Here is a 20,482-nt window from a genome sequence, read left to right on the forward strand (position 1 = left end):
TGAAGTCCGTCCATCCATCCATCCATCCATCCATCCATCCATTCCTCTTCACCCACTTGCTCAGCATTTATTGGTCAGTGAGAAATAAGAAAGGCCACCCCGAAACGGGTATTACAGCGTGAACGCAGGTTCCTGGGATCACAGACTAGGAGCCTCTATTTCAGATCTGGGGAAGGAGAAAGGTTCCTAGAGAGAGTGCCACATCAAGGAAAAAAAAAAGAAGCCACTCAGCTGAATCTGTGGCCTGAAGGTAAGGAGGCAAGGCAGGACCCAGGGGCAGAGCCAGAGGTGGTGACACCCTTGCAGAGAAGGAATTAAAGTTTGTGGTGCGGGCCAGGAACACAGAGGGGGCTGAGCGGAAATCTGGCTATCCTGTGCTTGGGAGAGGCTAGTAAAATGTAGGCTTTGGAAAGCTGGTTCTGTGCACACCGTGGAAAGCTAGTCAGAGAAGGGGATAGATGCCAAAGGGCAGCCTTCTGGAATAATCTAGGCTGAAAAGGATGGTGTTCTGACCTGGACAGAGACGAGAGAGAGAGAGAGAGAGAGAGAGAGAGAGAGAGAGAGAGAGAGAGAGAGAGAGAGAGAGAGAGAGAGAACGAGAACAGAGAGAGAATGAATATGAATAGGACTGTCTGGGGAAGAACTGAAGAAGAAGGCAGGCAGAGAGAAGGATCCACCTGACAGCAATAATTCACCTGGGAGGAAAAGGTGGTAGAGGTGTGAGGTAAAGTTAAGGTATCGGTGTGGAACATGTGGAAATGGGGGGAGCCAGACAGGCGAGCATGATGTTCAGGAAACAGAGCAGGGTTCACAGCATGCATGGACACCTACCAGCAATGGGAAGAATGGGAGGAGATAACATCCCAGAGAGATACAGGAAGGGAGGACCAGAAGGCTAGGAGTTATCTTAAAGGGTAGAGTGGGGAGAGACGCCGGACAAGCACTTGGCCACAGGTGCTGTGGTGAGCATCGTCCCTGTGCCTCCTGATGGTCATGTTTGGGGTCGTCCTTCTCAGTAGGAGCTGACTTACAGGTATGGAATGTGAAAGGCAGGCGGCAGAGGGGTGAAGACAAAGTGGGAATGAAGCTCCTAGCCTACCTAGGAGTCCAGGAGGAGTCCCGGGGGATGCAGCTCTGGAGAAAAACGCATCTCTATGGATTTTCGCTGTTAGTAAAGCACTATTTTTCTGACACTGTTCCCCTAAGAGAGGGTAAGATAGAGGAGATACTCGGAGAGTTTGCATGGGTTATACATGTCATCGTGTAGTCCCAGTGAGTGGAGGAAGCTGGTGAGACCGCCGCCTTGCAGCTACACTCCTGCCCCTAGCTCTCTAGTCCAGTGTTGGTGGGGCTGGCCTGGGCACCCCCCTGCCCAGGAGGGCTGATCCTCAAAGGAGCATATCTGCACGTTGTTTCCTCTCTGCCCGTCTTCCAGTAAATCACTTCTCCCACCCACTAAAGCCTCAGCAGCTCTTAGGCCACTGAGCACATCTACTAATTTTGTAGGTATTTTCTGCCCCTCATGGATGGAACACACATTAAAATGGAGCATTGCTTTTTTTAACTACTGCCGCCATTACTGCAGTACTGAAATTCACAACCCATGTCAGGAAAACCTGACAACATGGCTGCAAATATTGACAGACACCCGTGGACAGGCTGAGGTGCTTTCCCCCACGAGGGCAGGAAGTAGAGACAGGCTGCTGACAGTTTCCGAGTGATCTAACTAACTCTACTGCCCTGCACATGACTGGATGACTCCTAACTGTGCAACAGATGAGGAAGGAGAATCCTGAGAACCAAAGCAGGGTATTCTCAGCAGGAGCTTCCGTCGTCCCTCGGGGTTACGGTTAGCTGTCACCCCAAAGTCTACTGGGTCAGACCCTCCTCTCTTACAGACTAACCTCCTTATAGACTCACAGCATAGCATTCAGAGTGTGGCCAGATTGGCCCTGCAATGCGTCACTCGGACACCTTTGGGAGGTAAGAATGTAGTCCTTTATACAGGGCTTTTGGTTTTAACCCAATGGACGAAGACAGGATTTTTTTTTTTATTGAGTTGAGTTTTTATATACAGAATGTTATAAGGGAGGCAGGTTTCAGCAAACATCCGGGGCCCCCCTCCCTTCCTTATGGGTGTTCCCCCACCCTCCCCCATTGCTGCTGGCCCTGGGTATCCCCAACAGTCTAGTTCACTGGGGTTCAGTCTAGCAGGACAGGGCTTCCCTTAACATGGCCACTTACAGGCCCCCACAGCCCTAACACAAGCAGCAGTTCTGGGGGAGACCCGTATAGCAGTGTGGTCCTAGGACAGGGTTGGTTGACACAGCTGTACATTGGGACCTCGAGCTCAAGGCCCATGTGTTTGACAGGATTTTCAACGGGGAACTGAAAGTGGTTTTGCTGGCAGAGCCTCTGTGGGCCACAGGGGGCTTGTCTCTCACAGCGAGTTCATTCACTCACACAAACACTTCGTCTTGAGTTTCATTTGTTGTGATCTTACCCAATTCAAGCATTCACACGTAAATGCCCACTTATCACTGAGCACATGTTGTCTTTCTGGATGCCTCTCACTCAGGATGACCCCAAACCATTTCAAGGCCTACAATTTCACGGAACTCATAAATTTTTGAAACTTTATTTTTTTAAATCCATTATGTAGATGTACCACATTTTTTTTTCCTCTGTTAGGGCATCTGTCTTTGCTTACTGCATTAAATAAAACGTGCGTGAACATAGTGGAGCACGTTTCATTGGAGACTGAAGGGGCATCTTTTGACCCCTTGGGAGCTGGATCCTCAGACAGTTCAATGTCCAATTTTCTGTGTGAACCTGACTGATTTCCAGAATTTCACTCAGGCCTTCTAGAAAAGCAATGGATGCCGTTAACTATTTTGCACCCTCTCTCTAGGCCCTGTTGAAAGTTTTCCAAAGTCTGATGACCTATATACAGCCATTAAACATATACTTTATTAAATACAGAAATGACTAAGATGTTGAAACATTTGAATTTAGGTGTGGCTCAGAATGTTTCCTAGCATTTGCATTCCCTGGGTTTAGCTCTGAACCCCCATTTTTAAAAACCTGCACTAAGAAGTTCTTTGTATATTTTGGATGAAGCCTCTATCTGTTGTAGGAAGTGATCTTTTCCCATCTGTTGGTTGCCGTTTGCACAACCACAGTGTCCTTGCCTTAGGTCTTTGCAGTTTTGTGTAGTAAAATCCCATTTTGTGCAAACTTGATCTTGCATAACCCCATGAATCAGTTCAGGAAATTTTTCCAGTGCCCATGTGTTCCAAATGCTTCCCTAGTTTTTCTTCCATTGTTTGAAAATCTGGTTTGAATTCTTGATCCACTTGGACTTTTCTGAAATGTAAGCAATGGTTGTCCTATCTGCATTCTTCTACATCAGAATCTACTCCCCCAGTTGAACCACACCATTTTAACCCATCTTTTTTCAAAATGGTTTTTGGAAAAAAAAAAAAACAAAGTAAAAATAAGTGATGCCTTCATTCTGGGTCTTCAATTTGTTCCATTTTCAAGTCTGTCTGTCTCTGTACCATTTCCATGCAGTTTTTATCACTTCCTGCTCTGTAAAAGACACAGCAATGGCTGAAGTCTTTCATTGGGTACAGGATAAGTTTTGCTATCCTGTTTTTGTTATTCAGATGAATTTGCAAATTTTTCTAACTGTTCTTTGAAGAAGGGTAAGATAGGGAGATGAATCTGGAGAGTTTGCTTTGGGTTAGAATGTCATATATGTAGTCCAGTGAGTGGATGAAGCATGGGAGACTTTCCATCTTGCAGCTATCTCCTGCCCCTAGCTTTCTAGTCCAGAGTTGAAGTTCTTATTGGGGCTGGCTTGGGCACCCCTGCCCAGGATATTATTTGGATCTATTATCTGCATATTCCCTAATTTCTTTCTCTGCCTGTTTCTCTTCCAGTAAATCTACTGATTTCTCCCAGTTAAAGCCTCAGCCACTTTGCTGAAGTTGTTTAGCACATTTACTAGTTTTGTAGGTATTTTTGGGATCATGGATGGAACATATCATTAAAATGGAGCATTTTGACTTTTTCTTTCGATCTGTATCCCATTGACTGCTCCTTTTGTTGTCCCATGTCAGGCTAAAACTCAAGAACATATTGAATAAGTGACAGACACCCGTGGACAGGCTGAGGTCTTTCCCCCATTTTAGGGCAGGATAGAGACAGTTTCTGCTGATTTAGTTTAATGTTGATCTGGTTTTAACTGTACTGCCCTTTTACATGTTTGGATGACTCCTATTCTTCAGGACAGATGATGAAGGGGTTGAATTTTGTCAAAGCAGGGTTTCTCAGCATCTAGGAAATGATCATGTGGTTTTGTTCTTTCAGTTTTGTTTATAAAGATCTACTGGGTCAGATGGTTTTCTCTTACAGATTGAACCATCCCTTATAGCCTCACAGGATGAAGCCATTGATCAGATTGGATGATTGTTTTGATGTGCTCTTGATTCCTTTGGAATTTTAAGAATTTTAGTCCATTATAAGGGCTTTTGGTTTTAAGTTCCCAATGGACTGTTGGGATTTTTAAATTAAGAATTTATCTATAGATGTAAGTGAGATATAAACAGATAAAATTTCTTTCCTTAACATTCAGATGATCAACAAGCAAGAAGAACACATATAACACAACACTATGGAATGTCCTAACCTATCTTTGAGTGAGATGCTATGCTTTGCTTAGTGAACTCTCTATATAACACCAGGCGTCTGCTGGCTCCTTTTTCTATAATAAGCAATGGGGGTCACATTATGTTATTCCTTGACAGTTCTCAGGGGTTGATTTTTGTCATTGGTGGGCTTCAATGTGTCATGAGTTCAATCTTTAGCATTGGAAACGAACTAAAAGAAATTATAAAGGAAACAGTACTAACTTTCACAAAAAGCCGCCCTGGTCTGCAGTGGAGGAGATGTGACCTGAGCCAGTCCTCCAAATGACCCAAGCAAGGCACTCAGAACAAGTCCTCTCTTTGTTTCTCGTGTTTCTGTAGGCACAGAGCAGCTAATATGTTTTCATCTGGGGCAAGGAGCACGTAGATGTTTGAGCACAAGGCCTCTCTTGTCCCACCCCCTGGAGCCTGGCCTTGTGACAGGCTTTAATGATGCACAAGCCATATGACACTGTTTACCATGCACGGACCTCTCCAGAGATGGTGTACAGCAAGGATCTTCAGTTTTCTGGGAAATTAAGGGGGGGAGAAATGCCTTTCCTGCATTCGCCTGGAGGCCGTTCCACTATAAAGTCAGGAAATGGATCTCCAGAATTTAAACAAGCATCCTTCACCCCTTTCATATAAACGGGAGTCCGCAACCCTGTATGAGTGCCCACCACGGATAGACACTAGAGATGACAGCCAGGAAAAGAATCTGTTCAGACACAACACTCAAATGGTCTCTAAACTCAAACCAGAACCACAATTGGCCCCTTGGTTGTTATTATAAGGCATAGCACTTAGTGGGGGTGCTCTCAGTGAAGCGTAACCGAAAACCTTCTTGTATAAAACTTGTGTATCCTGGACCCCAGCCCCGCACTCCTTCCATTGTTGTTGCAAAGGGGTTTTATTGGCTGAACAAACGTTAATGCCATTCTATGTTAATGGGCGCTGCAGTGAAAGGCACTGAGGTACTATTCCACTTGAACCTTGCGGGGGCGGGGGGAGATACAGGATGACTTACAGAAAGACCTACTCTGAGCATATGTCAGCCTCGAGGGCTTCAAGCCCTCATGGCCCATCTTTACAGGACTCAGTGATAATTCCACTCTCGGGTAAGAGAATTCCATAATAAGGCACAGATTTATCAGTTCCCAGGATTAAAAGTTCTCTGAGTTAAGAAAGCAATGATGCTTTAGAATGTGTGAAATGATTTGAAAACAGTCACTTCAGCAAAAATAAAAGCAGGGAGAAGCAGCCTAAGCTAGAGACACGAGTGGCTGGCAACTCAAGCCATAAACCTGTGTGAGTTTACTGCGTGGATGCACGAGCTGGCATTTTCACACATGGGAATCCTTGTGACAGCACAAGAGCCCTGCTTCCCTTCTTCAATCGCTGAGAACTGACCGACACCTTATCGCTCAAAGCGTCTCCCTGCCCTAGGCACCACCCGATTTCCCTCTCTGTTCACAGCTGGACCTTCCCTTCCTGGGCCTTAAGCACTTGCTTTCTTGTTTTCAGCCTCTCTCTGGGAAAATGTGGTCCTCTCTGTCCTGTTATTATCCATTGCCTCAGTTGTCTGCTGTGAGTTACCTCATTTACATGCCCACCTCTGTTCCTTGGATGCCCCCAGTCAACTCAATAGAGCATGCCTAAAAATGGATTCCTACTTCCTCTCTCTCCCTGAAACAGGAGTAATCCTGAATGCCACCATTGCTCACTGAGTCTGCACCCCTAAACATCTCTCCTATGCATTGTTCAAGGGCTTCCACCCTTCCTTCCTACTCTCTTCGACTCTTTACTCCATCCTGTGTGCCTGTCAGAATCCAGAACTGAAGTTGTCGATGTGAGCCTATCATCCTTCTTACCAACCCCACAGTTCCCTTCCATATGAGCGTGCCGGGGAGGCCAGACCTAACTGCCTCCTCCTGTCTCCATCTATCACTCTCTGGTCATCTGGCCTACCCTGACCTCATAGGCCTCCAACAGGCTCTCCTGTTTCCTTTGCTTGGGGCCTCTTCATTTCATTTCCCAAGCCATGTCCTACCAGTCACTTCCTCAGTGAGACTAGCCTGAACCACAAGCAAGGTCATGCAGCACATGGTTGGGTCACATAAATCCCCAAGAATCTGTCACTGCTCGTGTGACAGCACTTCCTAACTGGATCACTGCGAATAGACAGACAGTTCCACAAGGGTAAGAGGCCAAGGCTTTTTAGCCCACCAATGTTTCCCCAGATGCCTTTCTACACAGAGAGGACATGAGAACTCCAACCATCACCATTCTGAGACCCTCTGCTTCCTTCACAAGAGAGCATCACCCATTACCCAGCATGGCTCCAGACAATTACTCCTGATGACCTTGGCCACATCTGGTTTCCCCCGAGTGAGTCACAGAGCAGAAAAATCATGAAGAAAATTGGGCTCTACAGATGCTATCCATGGAAACCAGACAGCAAGAAAACAACCAGCCACATCCATGAGTCACAGCAATGGCATCACAATGGCTTTCTGGGTTTTCCTTTGGAGGAAAACTCACTCATTCACTTGCTCACTGACTTTATATAGGAGCCACAGTCCAGGAGGGATAGACACATAGGAAGTATCTGAGGCTGATACATTGTATCTGAGGCTGATACATTGTATCTGAGGCTGTTAGTAGAAAAGAGCCCTGGGCTTATGCCTGGGGGGGGGGGAGACAGTACATTTCAAGAGAGAGAGAGAGAGAGAGAGAGAGAGAGAGAGAGAGAGAGAGAGAGAGAGAAGAAGAAGAAGAAGAAGAAGAAGAAGAAGAAGAAGAAGAAGAAGAAGAAGAAGAAGAAGAAGAAGAAGAAGAGAGATGAGATGAGATGAGATGAGATGAGATGAGATGAGATGAGAGAGATGATGGTAGAGAACTGCCAACCGAATGAGCCAAGGGCTAGCAAGAAAAAAGCCAGGCACTCCTGGGGACATAGCATCCTCTGGGTAGCTCCTCCATTACCCACTTACTAAGGACACTGAGGGGGTCAGTGTACAAGACTCCACTGCACGACTGATACCTCTACTGCTTCATGTAGGAGTAGAATTCCAAAAGGTTCTGAGAGGAGGAGAGCTCAAATAGTTCATTCTCTTCTCGCACAGTCCCCTTGTCCAGGCCCAGCCAGTAAATGTGTGGAAACTTCAGCCTACTGTGTGGGCACCCACCCATCTACTACAGGGCTCCAGTCTTTCGCTTTTCATCATGCTTGACAGGAAGAGGGCTGAGGCTGAGGCAGCACCCAGTGGGAGGCTCTGAGGCAATATGGTAGGAAGGTAGACGGGGTAGCAGGAGCGTGAGGCTGCCATTGTCTGTCTTTATAGAGCAAAAGCTTTAAACTTGACTGGAAGAATCTGATTCACTCAAATGAATTTTAGTTTCCTTAAAGTATACCTTTTTAATGTGTACATTACTTGAGTTTTTATTTCAACTTCAAGCGCTATGTACAGATGAAAATTCAAAGCCCAGAGTTGAACGTGGTGTATGGGAGACAACTGGAATCCCAGCAACCAGACAATGGAGGGAGAAATGTGGGATCCAGCCAGTCTGGGAGACCCTGTCAGGGGAGGGCAAGGATGAAGGAGAAAGATAAGGGATGCCAAATGATAAACTTCTTCAGAACTGATACAAGATGGTGTGAGGAGGTGTGTCTAACTACAGCAAGAGAGGCTGGGACACAAATGTGGACGCCACAGTCAGTCAAAGGGGCCTAACAATGGAGAATTTAGCTGTAACATGAAAGCACACTGAAAGAGTTAGGAAAGGCTTATTAGCATCAAATACTGTCCATCATTTAATCTGAAATGAAGCCACTAACACAGGTTTTCTTAAATAAAATATAGACTCAACATAATTAAAGGAACAAACCTTCGTGCATTGACCACAGCTTTCTTAAGAAGTTAAAAAAAAATTCATTACAAATTCAAACACTCTAACTTTAATTTTTCTGACCAACTTCCATATTTAAAAAGGTCTGTGAAAGAACACTTTTCAGGAAGAAAAATATCCTGGTTTTTTTTTTTTTAAATGATTTGTGAAGGTAAAAATTTTAAGTCAAGTAATTATATAATAATACTTGAACGTGTTGGCAGTTCGTGGAGAAACATGCAGGGTATTCAAAAGGCAGGAACACGTGAATGCCCTCCTCTTTCCAGGGAATGGCCACACCACCTGGTATAATTTCTTTTGGTGTTTTGCCCAGTGCAATATCAGTTTTCTGAGAACTGTGAATTTTTTAGTTTTTTTCCCCCAAAAAAAATTATGAGGGAAGAAAAACTATGGGTTGACGATGACTTCCCGATTCTAAGTTGGAACATGCTAATACAGTGCCAAGCCTGTTCATTTGTGTGTGAAACTTGCATGTGGAGGGGAGGCAGCGGGAAGGACGGGCAAACACAGTACCAAAGAAATTTAAAACCCTCAATATGGCACAGAAATAAACTTGAGACTCCAGCATTAAGCTGGAGCTTCTGATTCTAATTAAGTTTAGAGGAAAAATCACAAGGCAGTTCCTGCCCGACCCAGAAAGGAATATTCAGGAATGGTCGAGTGACGGATGGGTGCATACAGATTTGAATCCTGCTGTATTTTTCACCTAACACCTGTCTTGTTGGCCTTTAGCTAATCTCTTTAATGGTGTCACCCAAGTGCCACAAAGCACAGGGGTTGGGTAAGCTTAGACTGCTGTTTCATGAAGTGTCACTTTGGTGACTCAGATGGCCATCCTCAGAATAGGTAACCACCAAACAAGGGACCACGAAGCATCCCTTTGATAATGTGGCCACAGGACTTCCTTCTTCTGGGAACGCTATAGGCATGACCAACGCATTGATAAGATTTAAAGAGCATCCTTACCCGAATTATTTCTTCCACACAGCTGTTGGTTTCTCCAGATCTACTCTCCTGAAAGCAAAGGAAAGATAAATCAGGTTTGATCCAATGGAATTAGGGTCACAAAAAGAGGGGGACAACCAAATTTCCAAATTACTTGGGGAATAAAGCAACATTGACTAGGGAATGTTTGAGGCAGGGAGTGCTGATAGGCTACGCCCTGATGACCGGCTCTCATTGGTCAGTTCTTACTGCTTCCCCTTTCCTGGCTTGCAGAGCCACATACATATGCATGCTCAGAGCTCTCCCACTATGTTAATTGAAGTGGGGAAAGTTCCCAGAATCACTGAAAACGTTCCACAATTCTGAGATTCGTCCATCCACCTTGGGCTTCATCCAAGTCTGGAAACCGTTGTCTTTACCACAAAGTAGATCCAGTCTACCCATGAAACATGTGCGGTGGACCGGGTGGGTATATGATGGTCACCACAGCTTCAATAAGAGTCTAGATCATAGTCCTCAAATCCTACACCACACCGCAGGATGAGTCCAAAACAAAATGCAAAGGAAGAACAGCCAGGGTCCTATGGGTGTTGCCAAGCATGCTGGTGTTGGGTCCTGCCAGAAGCTCCAGCTCGCAGTCACCCATGCTGCCTTGCACGGTAGGCCATGCTGAGGTGTGGTGGCCTCAGGTCCCAGGGGAGGAGAGCATGTTGATGTCCACAGACACTGCTTAGTTACTGCTGGTTACACAGCAAAGGACATGGCTTTATGGGCACATAAAAGCAACGAGCGTCTACTGTTGGGTGTGCTATCTCTGGTCCCCGGGGGAAATCATTCTGCAGGCCCTGTAATTCAAGGGTGCCAACCGCAGCACAGGGCAACGTACTAGAACGAGACTTTTTTTCTTTTTTCTTTTTTTCCTTTTTGTGATCTGTTAGTCAAACCCACTGACTTTTCTTTACAACTCTTTCCTCTGGGAATGCCTTCTGTAGTTTTCTAGCTAATTCCAAGGCATCTTTGGGGTCATAGCTTACCTACAGTCTCCTCAAAGTGGCTATACTTGATCCTGGTGCTCTCAGGAGCATGACTTCCTCATCCTAGCCTCCCTATAACTCCAACTCAATACTGCCAACTACCCCTCCACTTAGCACACACTCCATACAAAACATGTCAACTGAACTGAACAGTGTTCTCCGTGTACAATATTCATATCAGCTGACGGCAAGCAAAGTATCAAATGTGTCTCTTTCTGTAGTTGTTCCACCTTGGCTTGTTGTCTCAGATAGGGTTTTACCTCATAACCTAGACGACTTTGAAACCTACCACTCCCCGTCTTGAGCCCTCAAGTTCTGGGATTATATACATTGCCACACCAGGGCTCACCAAGCTCACAAGAATCAACTCTAATGCTCAAAAGGTTGACAGCAGCATCCACAGAGATGGATGTCTCCCCACTCCGTGCCCTGGTTAGTAGGTCAGCATGAAGGAAGAGACTAGACTTGGAAAAAGTCTCGCATGTGACTTCACCTTTTACTGGCACAGGACTGGTGATTTGTGTGGCCCCTGCCAATTGTGGCCCAAGAAGTCAACAAGACTTTGAAAGAAAGCCATGTAACACAGAGCAGCGACTGGACTGGGTTGTGGGATGCCTGAGGCCCAGCAGTAGAAATTTCCCTGTCCATGGATGTTCCCAACAATGAGCACTGTTCTTGAAAAATGCTGTCTGTCATAGCAGGCATGGCCTGATGCGTTTGCGAAGGGGAAACATGGAACAATCGTCCCAAAGGCTACATAGAAGAGTCTCAGTCACACCAGGGTTTCACTCCCATTCAGAGGAATGGCCCCTCTGATTATTTAAGTGCGAAGAATCAGTGGTTTCAGATGGAAATTTTATTTCCAAACCCACAACCATTTCTCTCACACTGACGTCCCCAATCATTTGTAGGAGATGGAATGCTGAATAAGCAAATGCTAACCGCTCAATATACTCCCTATTTCCTACCTTAGAAACAATTACAAGGAATAAATGTTTCCTCATTTTACCCAGGGTACAACAACCTATTATAAATACTTCAAACTCAACTTCAGGTTGAAGCCTTTAAATAAGCCTCCATTGCGGGGTAGAGACAGGGTAAGAGTCAAAGAAGCTATATCCATGCGGTCTCTTCAACATGACCATGAGGTCTCATCAACATGACCGTCTCAACAAGAGCTGAGCAAGGACAACAGGGACCGACATGGGGACACAGAAGAGGAAATCACACGGGGTTTCAGCCCTACACAGAACTACAGGATGCTACACCGAGAGCAGAGGAATGTTCTTCTCCGAGGTAGAAGACACTTGATTCAATACCAAATGGTCTTCCTTGAAAAGACAAATGCAAGTTTCACTAGGATTGAGCAGGCTGCATTTGTGTGTGTGTGTGTGTGTGTGTGTGTGTGTGTGTGTACACGCGTGTGTGTGTAGCAACAATTAAAGTATTGGAGGCCATGAATTTGAGAGAGAGCAAAAGGGTGCAAGGAAAGGGTTAGCAGTAGAAGGGGGAGGAGACAATCATTTAATTTTAAAAAGATCCGAAAGTTATGCCTCCTTTGAAAATTAAACTTTAATTTCCCTTGATGTGCTGTACATAGGGGGCAGACTGTTCTTAAAACGGTCGTTCCTACTATCCTGTAAGTTCCTGTTGCCTTACTGTAGTAATGAAGAGAAAGGTGTAGCAGACGCACTGTGAAGCACTGTTTTCCCTGTTGCTCATGGAGTACATAGGATTATGACACTGGCTCCCCCTGATGGATGTGCAGACTTGATGGGCAGGACAGACAGACAGTGACCATCAAGAGAAAGTGCTAAACTGAGGCCAGGACAATGACTTCCAGTAGCCATCTGAGGAAGCCTCATGCTTGCATCAGAGCCTGAGTGAGTCGGGCAGAGTGAGCCCCTGAGTCTTCTCTACAATAATTCTCCTCCTGGGGACTCAAGAAGGGGACCATATTGGTTTGAAGCTGCAGGGCTCCAGTGCACTGGGGTGGGTCCACGGCACAGCATTGAAGGAAGTCTGATTCAGAAGGAGCTCTTTCAGCAAAATCCAATGACTTTAACAGACAGGGAAACTTGGCTCAAATGAAGGGTTCTAACCAAAAACACTACAGCAACAACTGTGGCCAAGGCAGGGCCACTCACATTTCTATTAGTCCTCCAGGGACTTTTCTAGTTCAGGCAAACTCCCTGTGCTCAGTCCTGGGGGCTGCCTCTAGTGGGCATGACATTCATGTTCACAGTGGGGAGATCAAAGGATTCTCGGAGCATTGAGGCGATCTTCTTCATCTGTTGATGTTACACATTACTCAACACTTAGCCATGGCCTCTCAGTCACCAAACCTCTACATCATACACAGAGAAGTGAGGAGCGAAAGGGGAGGAGAAAGACAGTCAGAAGCCATTGTCTTTTCTAACCAATTAAATGAACAGAAAGGGTATATATGACCTCAGAGATGGGCACATAGAAATCCAACTGGTCTTTCCCCAAATGTACAGGACAGGTAGATTAGTGAGTAGCGGAGGGAGAAAGGGGCGGAGGAGCCTTCTGATTTTAGGGCTCTCCCTTGGTTCTGATTCCTACTATAGTTATGTGCTTGGATTATATTTATACTTTGATAACTTTCTGTTTACGAGGAAGGCTGAAACATGCATGCAATTTACATCTCCAAATTTGCGTTTATATTTTTTTCACAATAAAATCGCTGTTTCCCTTGGAAAGATACCCACAGAGAAGGAGGCTGCACAATGTAAATTTTAATTACTCTGTATTTTTTTTTTTTTTTGAGGGCTTGTGGCTGCTGTCTCACGCTGAGCCGCTGAGCTGTTGCTCGGTTGTTTACTGTGACTTTGATGAACCCCCCCTCATTTTTCTATCATTGCGTTTTGAAATCTGTCATAACAGTCTCACCTCATTGAAACTCCAACTAAACTTCAATTAAAAGCTAGCCTCCCTGGCTGATTCTCCTGCCACAGCCTTGGTTGTAACATGCTTTCCCCAAATCTTAGCACTCACACACACTGCACAGCCTGCCAGGGAAATGTGGGGACTGCAGTTCTGGGAAAGAAGAGCTCCAGAGGCAGCCAGGAGCACAGCATCAAGTCCCTAATTACCATGCTGAGCACAGCTCCCTGGAAGAAGCAAGGCTTCAGGAGAAAAGGCTCCATCAAATCAGAGTGAAATGGCATTTCATGGCAGAGGGGATGAGCCGCACACAGGACTGGTATTGGAAACAGTTTAACTCTTCATGAGATACACTGCAGCAAAACTTTCCTTCCTAACCAGTGCCCGAGGGGACAACAACGTGATCAACAAATCTTCAAGAATCCTTAAACATTTAGAAACTGTTTATCCCACACCTACACCTAAATGTTTCTACAGGGCTACCTTTAAACAAATCTTACTGTTTTTCATTTACAGAAAACCTGAGACGAAGAGATGAAGTATTGTATCAATGCCATGAAAATAGTGCCTGAGGATCTGAGCAAACACCAGGAACTGCCATGACTCTGTGTGTGTGTGTGTGTGTGTGTGTGTGTGTGTGTGTGTGTTTGTGTACTTGTCTGTGCATGTTTCTGTGTTTGTGCTTAGATGTTGTTGTTTGTGTATGTGTCTGTGTATGTGTTTATGTATGTGTTTGTGTGTGCTTGTGTGTGTTTCTGTGTTTGTGTTTAGATGTTGTTTGTGTATATGTCTATGTATGTGTTTATGTGTGTGTTTGTGTGTACTTGTGTGTCTGTTTCTGTGTGTGTGTTTAGCTGTTGTTTGTGTGTGCGTGTGTGTGTATGTGTGGTTAGCTGCTGTTGTCATTTGTCTCTTACTGAGTTTCATTTGTGCTTCGGTATTTGTTCTGAGAGACAGGAGACAAGATGGGTAGTGAATATGATCTTGGGTATGTGGGAAGATCTGGGAGGAGTTGGGGGAGAAAAAAATAATCTGACCAAAATATATTATATATATATAACAACTTTCAAGGAAAAAGGCTCAATAATGTCCTTGTGAAATAGTATGAATAATTTTAAAATATGAAAAACCCAAGTGCAATAAAAAAAAAAACAATAAATGAGGGTAAGGTCCACAAAAAATGACCGAGGTGTCTTACACAGACATAACTTAGGGAATCTACCAAAAGGCTGGGAAACACACCCTGTGGATAAAAATACCTTCAAATTCTAACATATAATGCGAAACCAAAGAAACAGAAGGAAAAGAAAAACAAAGTACGTTAGTTTAAAAACATGAAGCTGGGCACAGTGACTCCTGCCTACAATCCTATACTTCTAATGACTATTGTCACAAGCCCAAGGACAGCCTTGGCTATGGTGCAAAACCCTATCCAAACCAAGAAAAAGCAAAAGAGCCAGGGAGAGTTGGGTAAGGTGAGCTCTATCTCAACGCCTGCCACTAAGCAGTGACAGACAGCGTATCGCTTACAATGCACAACCCAGTTGTAAAGCCTCCTACAGCGTTAAGCCTCACATTCAGTATCCCTTTAGTTTTTTTTTTTTACTATATTAACAAATATAATCGTTACTAGTCCAACTATCAGAATTTCAAGATGCTTCATCCTGTCATTTCTCTGAACGCTGGCATGCTGTCATGAGTGGAGAATTCCACATCTAGCCTCATGCTGGATCGAGATGTGCACACAAAAGCATTTATAATGCCAGTCTGTGCACACGAGGTATATTTGAAACACGCAGGAATTCATGTTTAGACTGGGGAACCATCCCCAAGATACCTTGCTGGGTATTTGCAAACCTTACCAGTTTTAAGGCGTGCACACTGGAACTTTCTCATCTGCTGCCTTCTGGGGAAGGGAGAGTCAACTTGAACTAGCCTTTAATGACAAGAATAAAGCAAGGAAATACTCTGGGCACCACTGGCTTGAACAGCAGTTTATAGTGGACATGCTATCTCTTGTGCACGTGCTCATGATCAGGTCCTGGCAGAGGACTTGGTGCAAATGCTAGGGTCCTCCCTACAGCATGCCTGCTGAATGACAAAATATGTAGCCAGTTTATTCACAAAGAAAACTAGATTTAAAAATATAAATCAAAAGTTGTGGGGGCTGGGGAGCAGGCTCAGTTGATGAAGACCTGAGTTTGATTCCCCAGTGTCCATGCAGAAAGTCAGGCACAGTGGCTTGACTTGTAACCCTGGTGCTGGGAGTATGAAGGGTAATCCCCAGAATTCGCTGGCTAGTCACAGTGTTGCTCTGGGCCAGCTAGTGACCCTGCCTTAACAAAACAAGGGTAGATTGATAGCAGAAGCTATCAGATGCCAGTCTCTGCTCTCTACATGTGTGTGCGAACATCTACATACACATGCAAACATGCACCCATATAAAAGACTATATACATGCGCAAATAAAATAATTTAAAAATTCAATTAAAAAACGAGTGACCAGGACAGTTGTTTGCATCATAAGAGACCTCTTTGCTCTCCCTAAAACATTAATAAATAATAATGCCTTAAAGCCCAATTCTTAGAACATCAACATTTACTTGCTTCATTGAAATTAAATGTACACCTATGGGTACACCCATGGGATGGGCATGTAAACACATCACATGAGGTTTTCTATGATCTATGTGTGTAGAGCGCAAGCCAGCCACAAACTCATTCCATGTAGACTTCAGTCTTATCCCATGCAACATCATTATACATACGAAAATATTCCAAGTGTTAAAAAAAAAAACCATGAAATGCTTAATCCTAGGAGTTTTAGACAGAAAAATCAACTATTGTAGATGTAATGGCCTTATCAGGTGCCTAACAACAGGATAAGGCCACACAGTTATATTATTGTAATGAAAGCTAGTGACATCAGTCCGAGCTTGCAGTTAAAAGCGCACGTAGCTGTCGGCAAGTTTGGTGGCGTATCAGGGGACTGCCCTTGTCAAAATCCTACGGATGCCATGAAGGAATTAGAAACAGAGACAGTGCTTTACATCTCGGTCACTGATGGATATCGAGGGCTTTGCTGTGGGATCATGTCTCAATGAAGTGCCCAGTGCTAGAAGTCAGGGTCATCTTCCAGACTGTGCTGTCGACACGGGGTAAACAAACCACAAGGCAGTCACAAAAGAACACTGGTAATCAACACTGACAGGAACATGGTAAGACCTCTCTGTTCTTCATCCTGAATCACTCCTCCCAGCAAGAGGAACACCAGCAGGCTCAAGACAGGTGACAGGACCAAGCTGTTAGACACGCAGTCACTCAGTCACTCAGTCACTCAGTCAGTCAGTCAGTCAGTCAGTCAGTCAGTCAGTCAGTCAGTCAGTCACTCACTCACTCACTCACTCACTCACTCACTCACCAGGCCAGTCTTCGGGGAGACATCCGAAAGGTGCCATTTCCTCTTTAGTGTTTTCCTGAATTTCATCCTGACCCCAATTATCTATCTGCCTCCTAATCTAATAAAGAACAAATGATATTTTTTTTTGTGAATGGCAGAAGGTTTGCTGATGGGGTATCCCTAAAACACATCCTCTTAAAGGATGAAGAAAAATACACAGGAGAAACACATTTGCTCATTGAGTACCATCACGAACATCTTTCCTTCTAATCATGAAATTCTGAACACAGAGATTTGCAAGACGGAAGGAGTAATCCAAGGTGGCTGATGAGATTAACCAATTAAAGAAACTTAGAACTACTCTCATCTGTGTCCCCCGAGTTAGACATATAATCAATTTCCTCTCGACCAAGAATATAAATGGCACTGTGGTGCTGTGAATTTGATCACACAAGCTGATACCCCTTATCCAAGACATGTTAAACCATGTTCAAAACTCCAGATTGAAATATTGTCCTAGCTCTTATTGATGTGAAAACACCATGAGCAAAAGCGATACAGGGAAGAAGGGTTTATTTGGTGTAGCCTTGGCTACTTGTTGTAGTATTTGGGTAGAGTTCACCATCAGGGGATGCCAAAGTGAGAAGCGGAAGCAGGAGCCCGGAGGCAGGAATGAAGTGGAGCCCCTGCAGTGCTGCTTACTGTCTAGACTTTGTGGCTTTCTCAATTTCCTTAATTATGTGACCAGTGAGGCCTGCCTGCCTAGGGATGGCACCACCCACAGTGGGCAGATCCCTCCCGCATCAATCCTTATTCAAGAAAATGCTCCACAGACGTTCTGAGAGGCCAATCTAAAGGAGACAGTTCCTCAGTTGACTTTCCCTCTTTCCAGATCACCCTATGTGTGCCAAGCTGACAAAACTCAACCCAGCAGGACAATGTTCCCATTAACTACGTGACCTTGGGAGTGGAACCCAAGACCAAACATAAAATTCTTTTATGCTTTATTATTTTTTTAAATCAATTTTGCTTGTACACATATATGTGCACTCTATGTATGTCTGAGTTAGGGATGCATGTGTGTGAGGAGTGCACATCGAAGACAGGCCAACCATGGGTGTCTTCCTCAGGACTGTTGTCTACCTGATTGAGACAGACATTCTCATTGGCCAGGAGCTATCCAATTATGCTGGACTGTCTTGACAGTAAGTCCCAGCAATTCCCTGTCTCCCACTCCCAGCTTCAGGATTACAAGTGCACGCCCTAAGAACTGACAGAGGTTCCCAGGTTCTCAGGATTGAACTCAGGCCTTATGCTTGTGAAGTGAGGGCTCTAACAATGTTCTATCTACCCAGCCCTTACACAAGAATGTTGTACATTTTAACTGCAGATGACCACAGTAGACCACGAACTACCACAGTAGACTGCAGACAACCACAGCAGGCTGAAAACTATCACAGTAGGCTGCAGATAACCACAGTAGGCTGCAAACTACCACAGTAGGCTACAAACTACCACAGTAGGCTGCAAACTACCACAGTAGGCCAAAGATGATCAAACTACCACGGAAGGCTGAGGATGACTACAGTAGGCTGCAAACTACCACAGTAGGCCACAGACTACCACAGTAGGCCACAGACTACCACAGTAGGCTGCAAACTACCACAGTAGGCCATGCATACCACAGTAGGCAGGTCATGTGCTTGAACTTACTGAGAAACTGCACAGTGAACAGCGATTCTCATAGGAAAATAAGGTCTTCCAGTACGAGGCAGCAGATACTGAGAGTCCATGCTATCCCACAACATGGCTGATCTTGATGTCTACTGTGTTGACAGCTCAACTCCAGCTGCCCCCTTTCCTATATCTCCCCTTCCTAAGTTGCTCAGTTCTTACCTGTTGTTTCTGTTTTGATTTTTTGAGAAACCCATCAGAATTATTATTTTCTACACTTTTGGAGTCTCTGTGCCTGTGTTGCCTTTTATAATGTTATCCTCTATGAGGATCCCTGATTGCGGCTTTCATGGACTTGCCGCCCAGTGATACTGAGGCTGAGGGAAGAGAAAGACCAAGCCAAAACACAACGACTCTCACTTTTTAGCCCTTTTTGTAATGTTGGCTGTGGAGAAATCAAAGTTTCCTTCTAGGCAAGCTGGTGCCCCTTTTCTATCCCAGGAAACTGTCACGGCTATACAGTTACCAGGTGGAGCCTCAAACATGGCTGACACGTGGCTGTAGCAATAAACTGGTATCTTTAACTCCTACCGTACTTCTGAGCCGAGAGACAGGGTTTGTTTTCCTGCTAATAAACGACCTGCCAACACTTCCAACAGTTAGAGCGAACGGTCCTTTTTGTTTTTTTTTTTCAAACATGGCAGAGTGGAGCCTCAGCCACGTTCACTTTTCTCTCCCATTTGCTCAGGTCTAAGACCCAGCGGCTCTGGCCTGGAGTCACAGAGACTGTTAATGAAAGGCGTTGTATGCCAGTCACGAGCTGGGAGCAATGATGATCAACGGGAGCTCACACCAAGACCAGTTGGCGATGCAGCAGCCAGGCGTGGCTAGCCCGCTACATTAACCACCCCGTGAGCTGAGCGGACACCTCGGCAGTCTCTGGTTCTCATTCAGAAGCATGTAAGCAAAGCATCTTAACAGGAACACCGGTGGGCTGAGCTTCGTTAAGGCAAAGCCTGGAGTCAGGGCTGATCAATACAGCCTTCCTGCTTCCTGCTTCCAGTCTGTTAAGCAAGAAAATGCCTTTTTGTTGGCACTAGTCCGCTGTGCCCACAATGAGGAAAGAGATACCCCAAGAGACTGTCTATTTAATAATACACTCTTGGTTTTTTTTAAACAACAACAAAAATGAGGGGAAAAAAACAAACAAAAAACAGAACCACGGAAGAAAGACAATTGGGAGAAGCTGGCAGCAAAGCCCCCTTAAAAACTTCCAGAATGAGATGGAAGTCAGAAGAAGGGGGAAAGTAGCCATGCCCCGAGAGCTAGCTGGCTTGTGAAACCCTAGTTCCTAGAAATCTGGCTATTATTTCTGATTCCTGTGCCCACTGACTCACACAGACCCCGTGCTGTGTTGGCGGGGGCATGAAGTTAAGGGTCGAACAAACCAGGGTCCACCTTTCATGGAACAGATGCTGTGTTGTGCAGGGGCCAGGCAATAAATAAGTAAACACAGTTACTCTAGAAAATGTACCCGTATGAACGTAAGCAGGCCGAGAATGCTGGGGCCAGCCACGAGAGGAACGTACCTCTTATGAGAAAGACAGAGGAGGAGGAGGACTGTTCCCTCACAGAAGCAGTAAAATGAGAGCTCCCTCGAATGACAATAGGCGGTAAAACCCAAAACAAAACGCCATAAAAGCTGAAACGCTACACAGTACTCGGAATATGCGGTCCCCGCTTCTACCGGCTCAGGACCCTGTTTATGATTTCATCACAGCCATTCTGAAAAGGTAGAGAACGGATAGAGGGTTTCTGAAAAGAAATATTGCAGATAACACGGCAGTATCGGGAAATGCAAATGCAAGCGCTGCCGGGCCATCTGCTTGGTATTACCGCAACGCTGGGAAAGGCTCGGGAAG

General features: G+C 45.1%; 1 protein-coding gene across 1 annotated transcript in view; it reads right to left on the minus strand.

The window, feature by feature from the left end:
* The window catches only part of Aff3 (AF4/FMR2 family member 3), a 464,232-nt gene that overhangs the window by 227,807 nt on the left and 215,943 nt on the right, over positions 1–20,482 (minus strand). The window contains exon 7 of the mRNA XM_032900975.1: positions 9,567–9,614. Coding sequence (XP_032756866.1) covers positions 9,567–9,614 — 48 coding nt within the window. The remainder of the gene's footprint in view (positions 1–9,566; positions 9,615–20,482) is intronic.

Source organism: Rattus rattus, chromosome 4 (genome assembly GCF_011064425.1).
Source record: "Rattus rattus isolate New Zealand chromosome 4, Rrattus_CSIRO_v1, whole genome shotgun sequence".
Taxonomy (NCBI): domain Eukaryota; kingdom Metazoa; phylum Chordata; class Mammalia; order Rodentia; family Muridae; genus Rattus; species Rattus rattus.